Raw genomic sequence first — 15,355 nt, 5'->3', positions numbered from 1 at the left:
CCCACGCAAATTTCCAACTGCTTCAACTTCAACTCCGACCTCAACCTCCGCACGCGCGCTCCTCCACGCACACCGGACCCTAAACCGGTTCATCACCTCTTATTCAAGATCCAAGGATTGAATTGACCCTTATTAATTCAACTGCAACCTCACTCCTACCTACACGCGCACTCCCTCTACACCGCGCAGCTCCAGCTGCCACCTCCCACCACCACCACCACAACACCCTGCATAACAGCATTCAAAATGTCCACACACTACAACACCGAACCGACCGCAACCGCCTCCGCAACCCTCCACACAACCCTCGGCCCCTTACACATCGCGCTCTTCGCCTCCCAAACGCCGCTAACATGCCGCAACTTCCTCCAACACATCCAAGACAACTACTACACGGGCACAATCTTCCACCGAATCATCCCCAACTTCATCCTGCAAGGCGGCGACCCCACAGGCACCGGCTCAGGAGGCACATCCATCTACGAGGAACCCGAATTTGAATACGACGCGACAGCGCGCGATCCGAACGAGAAGGTCGTTCTGCGCGATGAACTGCACAGTCGGTTACGGTTCAATCGGCGCGGGCTCGTGGGGATGGCGAAAGCGGAGGATGGGAGCTATGGGAGTCAATTTTTCATTACGTTGGGGGATGCGAGTCGGGAGCTGAATGGGCAGTGTACGATGTTTGGGAGGATTGAGGGAGATAGTATTTATAATGTGTTGAAGATTGCAGAGGGGGAGGTCGTGGAGGGGACGGAGAGGCCGGTTTATCCCGTTAGAGTGACGGGGTGTGAGGTGGGTGAGTTGGGGCCGTTGGAGGGGAAGATTGTGAAGAGGGATTTGACGGCCAGAGTTTCTGCTACTACTGCTGGTGAAGCCAAGGGGGGGAAGAAGGCAGCGCAGACGAAGAAGAAGGGTAAGGCGAAGGGAGGAAAGACGCTTTTGAGCTTTGGTGATGACGAGGGTGAAGAGGGTGAGGAAATGCCTGTTCGGCCGGCGAAGCCAAAGTATAATGCTGCGCTGGTGACGGATACTACTACTACAACTGGGAATGGAGATGTCGCGCCAGCAGAGAAGAAGAAGATGCCCAAACCCAGGAAGGCATCGCCCTCACCACCACCACAGCGCAAACGCGCATCACCAACGCCCCCACCCATCGACCGACCCAAGACTCCCGACCCAGCGACGCAGCTCCCTCTGCGCGATCCAGAGTCGCCCGAGCGCTCTCCCAGCCCGGAACAACCAGCACAGCAAAAGTCCAAACTGGAGCGCACAAACGCGGAGATTGAATCTCTGAAAGCCTCCATGCGCCGCACCGTAACCACCGAGTCAGACAACGGACGCAAGAAATCCGCCCTCGAAGCCATGATCCCTCAAACAGCTATCCGCGGCCGCAAACGCCCTCCACCGGGATCCTCAGCAAGTACCAGCGCCAGCAACGGCATCACCGGATTCTCCAGTACCAGCGACAACGCCGCACTGAAGATGTTCAACGCGTTTAAAGCGAAGCTCGAAAACGCCGACTCCACCATCACTAGCAGCAAACCCCACCCCAAACCCCAGAAGAAAGAAAAGCAAGCAGCAGCAGCAGCAGAGGAAGAAGAAGAAGACGAAGAATCCCAACTCTGCGACCTCCACTTCATCGTAAACTGCCAATCATGCAAATCCTGGTCCGACAACAATAACGCAGCCAACACCGATGCTGCCGGCGGCGGCGAAGCTACACAATTAGACGACGACAACGACGACACAGACCAAGGATGGTTAACGCACCAGCTCCGCTTCGGGAAAGATACGCTCGGCAAGGATCTGAAATGGAAAAAGGAACATCCGGACGATGTGGATAGTTTGATGGTGATTGATCCGAGAGAGAAGGAGAAGGATATTGTTGCGTCTGGGTCAGGGTCGGGGAGGAAGAAGAGGGGGATGATGGAACGGGATCGTGAAAGGGATAGGAAGAGGGGAAAGGTAGGGGATTTGGAGTGGAGGAAGTAGATAGATATACTTCTTCTATTGATTTATTTATTTATTAGTTGGTGATGTGTAGCATACTTACTATATCATATCATACTATACTATACTATACTACTTCCATATGGTTGGTATATGGCAACAGGATCATAGAGCATCAATGGAAACTAATTAACAATACTCCAACAGCAGGCAACAAGTGCAGTACGAGGTAGCAGATCGTCAGAAGCAGAACACAATTCTAATATTGAAGCAAAAGAGAAGAAGCAGAGAAGAGGGACTAAATTTCATTTTATTCCATTATTATGAACAAACGTGCGTCGCTGTCATTAGAAGCATTCTTTCATGAATGGGGGAGAGGAAACAACTAGGGTGAAAGTGGGAAGGGGAGATGTAAAGGGGAGGGCGTGATGTGATTGCTTTTTTTCTTCCTTTCCTGAGGCAGTCAGTCAATAGAGAGAAAGCGTGCAAGTCAATCAATCAGTCAGTCAGTCAACCAGCTAACCGAACGGTCAATGTCTTCATCTATTGGTGAAGATCAGGCGGGAGAAAGAGACGGGGATAGATATGAACTAACGAGTTCACAGGGGAAGGGTAAGAGGATAGGGACAGGGTATGGATAGGGGTAGGGTAGTATTATATGCAGGTTATACCTCATTAAAAAAGGTAGGAGACAATAAGTTTATGCTTTTATTCGTATTCGTAATTCCAAGCTTGGCTCTTGATATTGCCTTCCGCGTACACACAGCCCCGTTAGTAATGTCATCAAGCAGATTTAAAAAAAAGATCAAGCCTTCTTGCGCCGCTTCGCGCCGCCACCATTGCCCTTACCTCCCTGAGAATCGTTAGTTTCAGACCCGCCATACTGCAAGCTCTCATCCACCGTGTTGGCCGGGCTGGTGCTCTCGCTGTCTGGAAGTGCCTCGATGCGATTGGACTCGTGCGTCATGGGCAGTTGCGTATCCGCGCCGACTCCCGAGCCGATTGCGTTGGTTCCGTAACCGCTGCCGTCAAAACCGTTGTAGTACCCGGCCGTCGACTGCTGCGGGTGGGCGCCGCTGAAGATATCACCCTCTGCTGGGATTTGGTCGAAATCAAACAGCTCGCTGGCATCCTTGATCACGCCGTCCTCGGCACCGGTCGTCGCCGTATGATCGGCTGAAGTGGTGACCGGCACCGAGTGGGACGCGTCGCCGAAATCTAAGCTACCTTTATTATGTTCGAGGTCTCCAATGTCCGTGAAGTAATCGTTGGTGAAGATCTCATCAAGATTTAAGGGGGGAGGGGGGACGCTGCCGTCAGTGCCAATGCCAGGGATGGTGCCAGTAGGGCTCAACGGTTGAAGCAGGTTGGTCAGGTTCTGCACGGAACGGTCTTGCTCCGCTTGCATTTTCACCAGATTATCGATCTCCGCGCGGGTATTGGCCAGCCGCCCCGAGTAGTTGTGTGGCATCGGTGGTGGCGTCGGTGTGATCAGCGCGTTGTTCTGGGACACCGGAGGGCTGGTGCCGCTGGAATTGCTCTCGTTGGCCATCAGACGGAGCATATCTGCACGCTGATTGGGGGTCAGCGGCGAGTTTCCTCCGGATGTCTCCAGCGATGACAGCACATTGGGGAAATCGGCGAACGTCGTTGGCATGCCGTTACGTGCATTGGAGTTCTGGATTACAGACATAATGTCCCGTTGTGGATACTGTTGATTTGGCGGTACCGCTCCCTCCTTGGGCCGCGGGCTAGTGTCAAACACCTCCTCGACATGGCCGGGCTGCGATGCACTCGGTTGCCGACCATGACCACGCGATTGCGAGCGATCATAGGCGGTGGCTGCAGGGGACAATGTCGTTGCACGGCTCGGCCGGTCAGCCCCCGGAGGAGCTTTCAGCAAGAGCGGTTGCTTCTTCATTGAGCGCTGTCCACCAGGGCTATTCAGATTGGACGCACCCAAGGTGCTCAGCGTATAATCGTCCCCCATGTCGACAACGTTACCTTGGTCTTGAGAGATAGCTCCCGCGAACGAGTTCGCCAGATTCTGCGGTCCTTCCTGCCCTTGCAGACTGCGATTGTAGACAGTCGCTAGGAAAGTGAGGATAGCATTGATGGAGTTCTCGTGCCGCGTGTGCTGCTCCTGGAAGTTGGCAGCCTGCGCGTACAGCTGCTCGTGCTCGCGCCGTAACTTGCTGATGGTGTTGGAAATGATCTGCTGTTGCTGCCGAATAGCTTGCAACTCTCGATACACGCCTGCTAATTGATCTTTGGGCATGACATTGTTCGTAATGAGAGATAATTGGCGATTACGCGCACGATCATCTCGTGGTCCCATACCGTCATCTCCATAGTCGTCGTGGTCCTGATCCTCCGCGTCCTCGGTCTTCACACGCACATTTGCCTTCCCAGACTTGCTACCCTGCCCCGCCGTGTTCTTGGGCTTCTGGATCAACCATAACAGGTCAGGGTGGCCGCGCTTAAAGTATGGGTTGGCGTATTCGCTCGGGCTCTTGTTCTTCCGCTCGCTGGCACGCATCGAGTTGTCCGACAGCCCCACCTTTTTGTGAAAGCCGTACATGTTCAGTTGGCGAACAAAAGAGGCGTAGTTGTTGTGTTTGAACAGCTCCGGAATGAGGGTCTTCGCAAACTCATCTTCGTCCATGACGATGAAGGAGTTTCCATCATCAGACCATCGAATAAGCTCAGTGTTCTTCGACTCGTCCAGGAAACTACACATAGTTAGTATTCGTTCATCGCTGCACGGCCAACGGGTAGACCTACCTGCTTAGCTTCTGTACAAATGGAGGGATCTGCTTCCGTTTGGCCTGCGCCTCCCTCTTCGCAACCATCGCGCGCTTGTAAAGGTCCTCTAGGCTCTCCCCCCATCCCCCTGATTCTCCAGTTCCGGTACTATGGTCGGAGAAGGGTGGTGTCTGTTCATATCCTCGACCGCGATTTACCAGTTGAGTCGGGGTCTGACGACGCGCCAGCTGCCCGGGTGCAGTTACGGTGGCCGCAGGCACGTCCGGGCTAGACGTGTAGGCCGCGGCGCCGTAGGGGTTGGCATCAGGGAAGGAGGGGCTGGACACGTTGGAGGAGCTCTGACCCCACTGCAAGAACTGATCGTTGGAGAGTTGGTTCCCGGGGTTCTGAGGGTAGCCGGATAGTGGACCCAGCTGAGGATGGACGATCGGGGATGTGCCAGGCGCAGGTCTCTTGCGGGTGATTCCTTGAGGACTCATCACAGGCGATAAACTATCGGTCGGTAAGAAGTAGAGTCGTTCTGATGGGCGAGTAGAGTCGCGTACACGATGATCTAGCGTCGTCCGCTAGGAGGAAGAGAAGGAAAACCGGGATTGGGCGAGAGACGAGAGAAGTACTTAGTCGGTCGGGTAAATGGCGGGGTGAGCGGAAGGCCTTAGTTGGCACGGGCTATCGGAAAAGGAGGAGGGAAACTTGTCATCAACGTCGCAATTGTCAGAGATGTACAGGGCGATGTCACTGGAAAAGGTTGAAGAGCGCTCAGCAGCGGAGGAGAGCGTGGGACTGCAGGCGCAAGTAGCAATGGCGGAGACGCGACGGCGCCGCCGCAGACGCTAGACGTAGTAGCAAGAATCGAAACTAAGGCGGGCGTCAGGCAATCTGCGAACACAGCAATTCTATATCGATTCGGAAAGATGCGTGGGTATTTAATGCAGTCGCTGAATCCGAATGACTTGAGCGAATCGAGGCTGGCGATGGAGATTCACCAGAGCCTATTTAACACGGGAAGGCTCTGGGGCCGAAGGTGGGTTCAGAGATTCAAGCGAGCCGGCGCAACAAAGGCAGGCACAACGCGCAAATGAGACAAAGCCTTCCACCACGGGGAGATGAGGAAGAATGAGCGCGACGGGGACGGGATGAAGCGTTGATGCTGAATCTGAGGGGGGCTTCCGAACAGGCAACGGCGTCTGGTCACCGCCAGCAAACTCGGGAACTGGAGATGCTTGGCGGGCGGTGATGAGTTGAAGCCTCGGCGGTGAGTCCTGATTGGCCAATGGGCTGACTCAGCGCTCGGCACGTGAACGAGGGAGTCTCAGTTGCAATTCGCAAATTTCCGGTGGCTTCAATCAACTTGAATTCCTGGGCGTCAAAGGCACGCTCTCACTTACGGGCAACAACCATCGTCAACGGCAACCATCGCGGTTGACCACGCTACTGTGATGGCCTCTACTAAGTACTTGCTAGTGAGGTTGGCTTCCTTTGGGACGGAAAGCTCCCCACCGCCCCATTGTCCAATCACCGCCCGCTAATCTTTGCGGCCTCGACTTGGCCCATTTCTCCAACACGTCTGATCCAAAGCCTGTTTTCCTTCCAGAGGATTCACGATGCTTCTATCGATTTCTGACGCCTCAAATTTTTCCTAGTCAAACACGTAGGGGCTGGATGAAGCCAAGCACAGGTGTACAAGATGAACGAGGAACAGACACTCAGAATTTCAACAGAATCAGACTATTCCCTTTGATCACCAGTCAACTGCCGGAAGCGTTTCAGTATCCTCTGCCACAAGTCTGGCTGGTTCTCCGTAAACTGCTCAATCTTTTGCAGGGCAGCCAAGTCCGCCTCCATATGATGGCGCTTCGTTGTACCATCCAACACCGTAGTATGTCCCAGTCCTAGAACAAGACAGTAAAGAGCTGCAGCTGGCGAGATATCTGCTTCGTGGGCAAGCAGCTGAACAGCATCCGAGCGAATCAACTCAGGATTCGCCGATAGCGTCCAGAAGCTCTGGTAGATGATCTGGTTCTCGCGGCAAAAGGCCCTCAAGGGAACGTCGTATTCCGTGTCGGCATAGAATCGGTTCTGAACCACAGCAGGCTTCACTCTTGCTTGGGCAAACAGCTCTTTCAAGATAGATAGGGACGTGTTGGATATGCCCAGGTTACGGATCTGGTGAGGAACATAGCTCTCAACTGCTGACCAAGCCTCCAACGTCTGGGACATCGTCGGTAGCGGTGAGTGCAGAATGAGCATGTCAATGTATGCATCATTCACGCTATCTGCCGTGCCCGCTGGCCGGAGATTATGCAACGACGACTTGATAGACGCATGGACCTGATCAGTCACCGAGTCCCTGGGGTCATATGGCATATTGTCCGGGCTCTGGCCATTGACAGACGTGAATTTGGTTTGGACCTGACATGAATTAGCAACAGGCAGACACGACATGCAATGGAGGGTTTCTAATTTTGGGTTTGCTGTGGATTGACCGCTTACATGGAGATCTTCTCGGCGGACAGAGCCATCCTGGAGGGCCCTGCGTATGCCTTCCCCGACCAAATCCTCGCGATAATGCTTGGGTTGGGCAGCAGTGTCCACGGCGCGGAAACCAGCGCCGAGCGCCTGGTGTACCAGATCGGCGGTCTGGTCTTTCTTCCAAGCGGTACCGTAGATCAGGGTCGGAATGATGGCGGGAGGTGCGTTTTGCACGGGACGGAGGACATGACTCTCCCAGGAGAGTTTGCTCATTGCAGCGCGAGCCATGGTGAAGTCGATCGTTCAATGAATCACTAGACGAGATGCAGGGTTGTAGCCGAGATGCCTTATTATGATGGCTACGGATGAATGGATGCAGGAAGAAAGCAGCGGCTAACTCCGATCGGGACATCCAAGGTGCGAGCACCTGACTTCATGATGACCTAACTCTAGTGTCCATGGCAATGTGTTGATGTCGACTGCAAAATTGGTATCTGTGGATGTGTGATAGCGGTTGACCTGCAGCAAATAGTTAACTAGTGGTAGCAGCTTTTTCCGGTCCCTCACATTGGCACAGGCAGCATCATTATCCGAGCTTTAAGTGGCAGGCGCAGGTGTGATGTTTCAATAAACTGTGCAGGAACTAAATATAGCGGGGAGGCAGTGCAGCCATCCGATGCTAGAACTTCACCCGGGTGGAGTTAGTAGTAGTAGCTTGTACCTGAACGTTTCTGAGTCTCCAGCATTGGACCGCTTCATTGGAGACAAATTTCCATGCAGTGTGATGCCAGCTGATGGATAACTCCCGCTGATTGAGTTCCTTGATGGTTCCAAAAGAGCCCCGAAGACAGTCTCACCGATGACATCATATCCTTATCCCATACTTTACTGCAGTAAAACCCTCTTGACTCTATGCCAGCAGCACTGCATCAACAGCATTCATGTAGATAGCCCCGGGAAACAATCCGATCAATCAACCCTCTCCACAAGCTACTTACTATTGAACTATCGCGACCCACTCCAGAGACTCCAACTGCAACGGCACATCGGGCTACCCCACCGTGGCGGTGCCCTGACACCATCAGAATTATACAGCCATTCACAATACCAACCCCAGACTAAGTTCCAGGCAACTTCGTTCTCATCTCCGAGATTGGTGTTATCAGAGATGATCAGGGTCCTTCCGCAGCTTGGCACGACCCGGATTGCAGTTAAGCGAGCTACTGATCCTTACATCTACCTATCTCTCGTGCCGAAACAGGCAGGCTGGGAGTGGGAAGACCTCATGAATGTATGGAGGACAGTGGTGTCCGATATTGCATTGAGGAGTTAGTTGTCACTTGGCATATGGTTGTTCTTCTAGCAGCATGTCACCTACTCCGACTAGTAGTACAAAAAAAACAAATATAGAAACAATGAAGTAGGTAGTATTATACAGAAAAGCCAGGTATAAATATGAAGCAATACCCAGTCCAATATCGATCTATCATCATCAGCTCCAATTCATAAAAACAAGCCAAATCAAATACATACTGCATACCAAAGTCTTCTCTTTGAGCGCTCTCTACCACAACCACTGCACTACACCAACAACATCAACACCAACAACAGCAGCAACAAAAGCAAAGCAATCAAAATGCACTACCACCTCATCCCAGCCCTCCTCACTATCACCACCACCCTCCTCTTCACCCCTCTCACCCGCGCCGACAACGACCTCGACTCCGACGACGTCCCCAACCGATGCTGGTCCGTCTGCGGTCCCGTCGTCGGTCAAACCAAAGGCTGCGACCACCGGTACGACGACAGTGACCGCGCCGAGCTCAACTGCATCTGTAACTGGACCGAAGCACCTACACTTCTACCATTGTGCGAGGCCTGCATTGCCGATTATCGCCGTGAGCATGACCACGACGATGACCATGATGCGCATGATAACGGTGAGCTCCTTCCTCCTTCCTACCTTCCTTCCTACCTTCTATGCAATATCGAGACAGGAAAAGAAAGGAAAGGGAAAGAGAAAGGAATAATGCTAACTAACTAATTATAACAGACGCATACGACATCCTGACCTCCTGCTCGCTATCCACCACAAGCTGGAACGCAGCGGCCGCTACTTCGGCCCTTCAGTCTGCTAATAGCACTAGTGCTACAGCTACTGCCACTGCTCCGGGTGCTGGGGCTAGTGGTACTGGTTCTGGTTCGAGTTCTGTGTCTTCAACTGGTGGTTCTGCTGCTGCCGCCGCTGCTACTGCCGCTGCTACTGGGGATGTTAATGCCGCGGTTGGGGTGAGCGTTCCGGGGCTTTCGTCGGTGGCGGTGATGTTGGTTATGGGGATGGGGTACTTGGGTGTTGTTTGAATGTGGGGGGCTTGATATTTGGGGAGGTGATTGGATGTCATGGGTATGATCATGAGTTATGGGTTTATATATTGATGAAATGAGGTGATGGTTGGTTTGGGGACACCTGAGTTTTATCATATTGGATTGGGGGTTGAAGTCTGTAATAGCTTGGGATGACGGATTTAGTGAGGTATGATATGCGGAAGGTTAGGTCTGGGACGTTCATTACAGATGGAATACATGCTTTGATGTTATTACGTCTTTGCATGGGCTTTGTGGTGTGTATGAGGAAGATGGTTGTCTACAATGTCGCTATTCCGGAGATGCTAGTAAGATTTCTACTATCAAGGTTGTTGCAATTCCTAAAGTCCTATATATATGCCTGAGTGCTACATATAATGATATGTGTAGGAAGAACCATTGAAAGCAAGATACACTCCATCAAGACACAAAATTAGTAGTTGCTCAAATGATTAGACATATCAATTCCAAGCCAGATAACACATAGAATTCTCATTATTTGAGCACAAATGCTGCTGACTATTCCTTTGCTTTATCCAGCAGTCAGGGAGATAGCCGGGACTCATCTACCATAAGAATAAAGATTTCCTCATACTCAGCGATCATTCGAAAACATCAGACTTTGCTATTCCACACAACTCCACTATAGCAGTCTTGTGCCGATGAAAATAACGAGCAACAATAGACAATGATTGATCGCTAATCCAAGCCCAGAATATAGAGGGAATATCGTCTGTGGTGGCGCGCCTGTTGATGACTGCGAGCCCAATCAATCAGTAATGGAGATACTCATCTCCGTGTCAGCAATTGTGCCAGCTTTGGAAGGGGTTTCTCGATAGGAACCCCCGAGATTCAGAGATTGTTTGCCAATAAAAGATTGAATCCACAACGACTGCGTGATTAATTCGTTCCACAATTGTGGTATGGTGCCAGAGTTCTGGGATTGGATTTGGGACGTGCCGACTAACCTCTTGATACTATATATATGAACGCTGTCCGTTATTGCCTCCACCAATAGGTAATTCATTCGAAATTTGGCAGTCTTCAGAATTACTCAGCATACAACAATAGATGTAGAGTATCTTTCGAGAAGAGGATCGATGCCTTCAAGCGCATCTCGCCTAAACGAATGTCTCTCGATCTCATCAGGGCGCAAATAGCCAGACAGCTATTCCTGCACAGTTGAGATAGTCCACGCCCAACTAGGTAGACGCAGGGAGGACAACGAAAAAGTCAAAAGTCACTTGTGCGCTTTTAGCTCCTATTTGCATCACCTTGTGGCAGTCAATATAGCAGCGACAAAGATAGTGAAAATGAATACTGGCCCATAATCCCCAACAATGGATACTATAGCCGGTAACATTACTTCTAAATCTATAGTAGTAGTTAAATAAAGAGAAGAATAGTGCGATTGCACAGTTCCTTCAAACCTTATCGTCTGCTACTGGTCATAACAAGCTCTGCCCATTGGCCAGCAACACTCCGGATACAGGTACAGTTGTCATATCCCGGAAGCAGGTGCCTTTGCACTAGCCCATGTCATAAAGAGAGTGTACGGTAGGTACCTTTATCGCTCAATCGGTCGAGTTATACTGCATAAACAGAGTTTGGACGTATGCCAAAGGTGATCCTAGATTCAGTGATTTATTTTGAGAACACCGAAGCGGTACAACAGGAGAGTTGATCGCGTGGCTGGATATTTTTTCTGTAGAGCAGAAATATAAGGAATGATTGTGGGTAAAGGCCAAAAAATACTAAACGATAGTTTATATATTGATACTTCATGGGTGTTGTAGAAAACACATCATTCAAATATGAACAAGTTCCCAGTAGTAAATCTATTCTTGACTAGTATACACTTCTAAGATAAGCATTAGGTATCTCAATCAGAACAAGCGGTATTGGTAATATTTTGGTGATAGCCAGATCAACACTCAGTACGGTCACCGCTTGGTTAATCGACCGCTCAATGTCGCTACGGCCAGCTGGCACAATAGCGACAATGCTATTCCCTAACAGTATACTGTTATGCACAAAATGGAAGAGACCCAGTACCAGAGCTCCTTAAAGCTCATTACCCCAGAGCAGAGCAGGTCATTATGGCTAACTCCACGGTGTCGTCGAGTCTAACGCCATCCTGCGTTCAAGAAAAGACAGAAGCACAGCGAGCAATTGATATAGAGGAGTACAGATAACCACTGAATTCATAAAGTATAACAACTTATATATGTCTCTTAAGTTATACCCACTAGTAGCATCACCATTGACACATAGTACTACAGCGCCTGAAGAACCTGTCATGCTAGCCATCACCATCCAAACTGAACGTGCAACAAGACCTCATGCCTATCTCCTTGCTTTAAATCAAAGCAATCTATTAAGTATATATTCTTATCGAAGACACGTTCCGATCTAAGCACAGATAAGCCCACCACCACCTTCTCATTTCACCAGATAATCGGCATCTCCGATTGTCAAGCAGGCAGGGAAGCATGCCAGCCACACCACATGCCAAAAAGCCACCTAATCTCCGTCCGCAGTAGTATATACAAGCCACACAGCACAGCCACATATACACTGCCCCCAAAGTAGTCCGTTCCGCCTAAAGCCCACACAAACACCCGCACTGCACCGCCAACCGGTAAGGATTACTTCTCCTGGAGATAAATGCCACGAATACTACTTACTTATACCCACTCACCTGCAGCAATACTCAGCCATACAATTCCCATCCATTCCTCCTGTCTCTCGAGTACATGTACTAACATCTGAACACCAAAACCCAAAAATTGAGTTAAATCAATTAGGTGAATAATACCTATGTAAGCGAAGCATTAACATGACTACTAAACATTCCATCATCCCATTCAATCCCCAAAAAAAATCAAAAACTGGTTGGTTGGCCATTATGTTTTCCAAACCGCAATAACAATTCCATCGAATAAATGCGAAGAGAAATTCAATTTGAAGAGGAATTTCAACAATCCACCAATCCACTGCTTTATTAGTTAGTCTAATTTTCCATTTAGTTCCCTGCAACATGCAAAGAATCTGCAACACAACCCCGAACGAACACTGGTTAGGAACCTCGGGCAGTGCAGGGGGGAACGGAAGGGAAACTCTGATAATTCGGAGGTGTTGAACCCTTGCATGAGATTTGAGATTTTTAGTGTTGTTTACTCCGTACAGAGTAGTAGTAGTGCACAGATGAGAGTGATGGATGGTAGCCAAGGAGGGGGGAGGAGGAACTCTCTTATTCTTTATTACTCGTTATCTTTCTTTCTCTCTTAAAGTATGAGGTTTTCGTCGGGTTTCATCTTTCGTATATGTACATTTTAACTGTTGATAAATTCATTAAACTATTAAGTATACTTAGCAGATAGACCTTCCCAATAGTCAAATCTCCTCTCCCTTTAGGTGTAGGTAACTCAAACCGAGCATCAGTTTCACTTGTTTCATTTTCCGAAAGTCTCGCTTCGAATTCCTGTGGCAACACCAGATGGATCAGGTGGCTTACATGGCGGCGCGGCGCTTGCATTGCATTAGGCCCCGGTTGCCGGTGCCCAGGATGAAATAGATCAACTTAGACTAGGACTAGACTAGACTCTGTACTTACAACGCCTCCTTCGTTCTGCTCGGGTGCTTTAAAAAGAAGCAACATCGGGTGTTCGGAAATAGGTCCAGAACACTAGGAGATATTATTTTCTTTTTTCTAGTTGAAAGATTGGGTAGGCAATGTTCATTGTCATGTTAGCATGGCTATTTTTTTGGGCTCACCATACTGCTTGGTGGTGGTGGCATTCATGGACAGGTCTCGCCGCTGCAAAGCATACAAGAAATATTGCATAGTCCACAGTGGGCAGCAGTGGCCCTGACCTGCAAGAAATGGATAGTGATCTGACTTGCCTGCTGAAAAGGGCAAAATGTCTCGGATGAATGGATTTGCAGCTTTTGTTCGGTCAACTCAAGTCCATCCGTCAGTCAGTCACCGAATACTTGGGCAGTCAGTACACAAAACGTAACTTGGCAGAAAAAAGGGAGTCCTTTTCGATGATCAGCGCTTCCTGGCAAGGAAATACGAGGCATTCAAATGTGTTTGTCGTGCTTTTTTTCATGATTTTTGACTATTCGCACCATCGCCACACAGAACGATGATGCTGCAGCACTGCCGCACTGGCGTGTTTCTCTCTTAACTTTGGGTAGGAGGGACCTTTGGTGCCCTGACTATTGATTCCTGGGGTGAGGCATGCCTCGCCGGTTAACTCTTGAGACTATTCTCCGTAGCGCGTCAGTGTTTGTGCCTGGTGTTAATAATAAGCATCGTAAAACTATCCTGAGTGGCCGGGATTACACTGCACATTGAATAGTCTTCGATGATCCGAAACTTTTCTTGTACAGTAAATCAGTAACACTGTGAGCTACTTTTTTTCAGGCGACACTTGTGGTGGTGGGTAGGAAGCCAAACCCACCTGCGGTCTGTTGATCGGATTTGTCAGAGCGGACCACTCGCTTGCTTGCTTTCCACCCACTTCCTGCACCGCCTGCAATAACAACAATGGCATCATGTACTTACTTCCTGAGTATCTACTCCGTGCATACTGGACCTCTGCGCCCCCCCCTCTCTCCCAGCTATTCACTAAATACCAAGTGGTTCCCTCCTTCCTGGCGACTCCGACGAAAAGCATCACGTAAAGCGGTCGAGATGGCCCGGAACGGGCTGCTTCCCCCCCTATCGGCACCGGTCACGGAGCGAATCAGTAATCACACCATTATTACTCCATACACTGATTTAAAATCGAAGCTTCCAATCAGCAAGATCGTCTGCACACTAGACCGGCTCGTGGTGCCTAGCGGGCTCCAGTCCAATTTGCCTGGAAGGAAAATGGAATCGCTCTCGGTGGACTTGGGAACGGACTAAGAATGTTCTATAGAAACGCTTGGGAGTTTAGCTCGCGCCGGGATCGCCCCCAGAACTCCCCGGCAGGCTATGCGACGGGGACTGGCCCAGTCGTCCTCATAAATTACCCTTAGGGCGCCCCCCATCAGGTACAAGTACCGAAACCGAATACGTGCTGGAATTAATTCATCTCGATCCCTCCGATGGCCTACGGTTACCGGCCTGCTGTTAGCCTGCGTGGGAGGCGCCAGATGCAGCGGGCCTCTCTCCATAGCAATATCGGGCGGACAACATCCCATCTCGGGCGCTTGCTCGAGAAGAGCGCATGGTAATCTGACGTCTCCAGTCAACAGGTTCTGGTGACACTCTAGCGGGTTCTAGCTCGGGGTGTTAATCCCAAACCGCCAATATTGGGTCCATTTCTCCCCATAGTAGTAGTGGCCGTCGGACTGGGTAGTAAACCAGACACCGAGGCCTTGCGGATCCTCGAAAATGACCTCGCCACTTTGGTACTACTATTGCGGCAATTGCACTTTCGATTATTAGTGGAAGGTGATGGGTCACCAGGCTTGGTCTCGATGCCCTGAGGGAGCGAGATAAAAAAAAATAGTCAGGGGACAATGGTTACCTACCTAACTCCTGTATGGTAAGTATCGGTTTCCCCGAAATGGATAGGGTGAAAATTTTAGATAGTCCTAGGTCCCCGTTCGTATATCGGGGAGCCATGGAAAGCGCTCGAGACTTGCGTGTCAGGTAAATAGAGGGGAAATGATGGGAATTGGGAAATGTCATGTCCAGATGATAATTATAGCACGGGGTAATATTAACAGCTTTCTCCGTACCTGCCTCGAAATGACGGCTGCAGGGAAGGAGAGAAAACTGGACGGGAGCACCGCTAACCGC

At 50.3% G+C, this 15,355-nt stretch overlaps 5 protein-coding genes across 5 annotated transcripts; 2 read left to right on the top strand and 3 right to left on the bottom strand.

Annotated features, from left to right (window-relative positions):
• The first annotated feature begins 21 nt into the window (after positions 1-21).
• cwc27 (putative peptidyl-prolyl cis-trans isomerase) lies at positions 22-2,134 on the top strand. The gene has a single exon (XM_067625011.1). It carries the CDS (start codon positions 247-249, stop codon positions 1,993-1,995), a length of 1,749 nt encoding a protein of 582 aa, XP_067479372.1. The 5' UTR covers positions 22-246; the 3' UTR covers positions 1,996-2,134.
• Positions 2,135-2,758: 624 nt separating this feature from the next.
• Positions 2,759-5,198, bottom strand: ASPBRDRAFT_55351 (uncharacterized protein; the record flags this gene model as incomplete). Its single annotated transcript, XM_067627376.1, has 2 exons — positions 2,759-4,685; positions 4,738-5,198. 2 exons carry the CDS (start codon positions 5,196-5,198, stop codon positions 2,759-2,761), a joined length of 2,388 nt encoding a protein of 795 aa, XP_067479371.1.
• A 1,249-nt stretch (positions 5,199-6,447) lies between these two features.
• ASPBRDRAFT_125221 (putative aldo-keto reductase (AKR)) lies at positions 6,448-7,479 on the bottom strand (the record flags this gene model as incomplete). Its single annotated transcript, XM_067617769.1, has 2 exons — positions 6,448-7,131; positions 7,213-7,479. 2 exons carry the CDS (start codon positions 7,477-7,479, stop codon positions 6,448-6,450), a joined length of 951 nt encoding a protein of 316 aa, XP_067479370.1.
• Positions 7,480-8,827: 1,348 nt separating this feature from the next.
• ASPBRDRAFT_196236 (putative GPI anchored protein) lies at positions 8,828-9,552 on the top strand (the record flags this gene model as incomplete). Its single annotated transcript, XM_067620969.1, has 2 exons — positions 8,828-9,131; positions 9,245-9,552. 2 exons carry the CDS (start codon positions 8,828-8,830, stop codon positions 9,550-9,552), a joined length of 612 nt encoding a protein of 203 aa, XP_067479369.1.
• A 2,740-nt stretch (positions 9,553-12,292) lies between these two features.
• On the bottom strand, positions 12,293-12,732 carry ASPBRDRAFT_588561 (uncharacterized protein). Its single transcript, XM_067627968.1, has one exon. The coding sequence runs from the start codon at positions 12,595-12,597 to the stop codon at positions 12,355-12,357; it is 243 nt and encodes an 80-aa protein (XP_067479368.1). The 5' UTR covers positions 12,598-12,732; the 3' UTR covers positions 12,293-12,354.
• Between the last annotated feature and the right edge of the window lie 2,623 nt (positions 12,733-15,355).

Source organism: Aspergillus brasiliensis, assembly GCF_001889945.1.
Source record: "Aspergillus brasiliensis CBS 101740 unplaced genomic scaffold ASPBRscaffold_6, whole genome shotgun sequence".
NCBI lineage: Eukaryota > Fungi > Ascomycota > Eurotiomycetes > Eurotiales > Aspergillaceae > Aspergillus > Aspergillus brasiliensis.
This window is presented reverse-complemented; position numbering and strand designations above follow the sequence as displayed.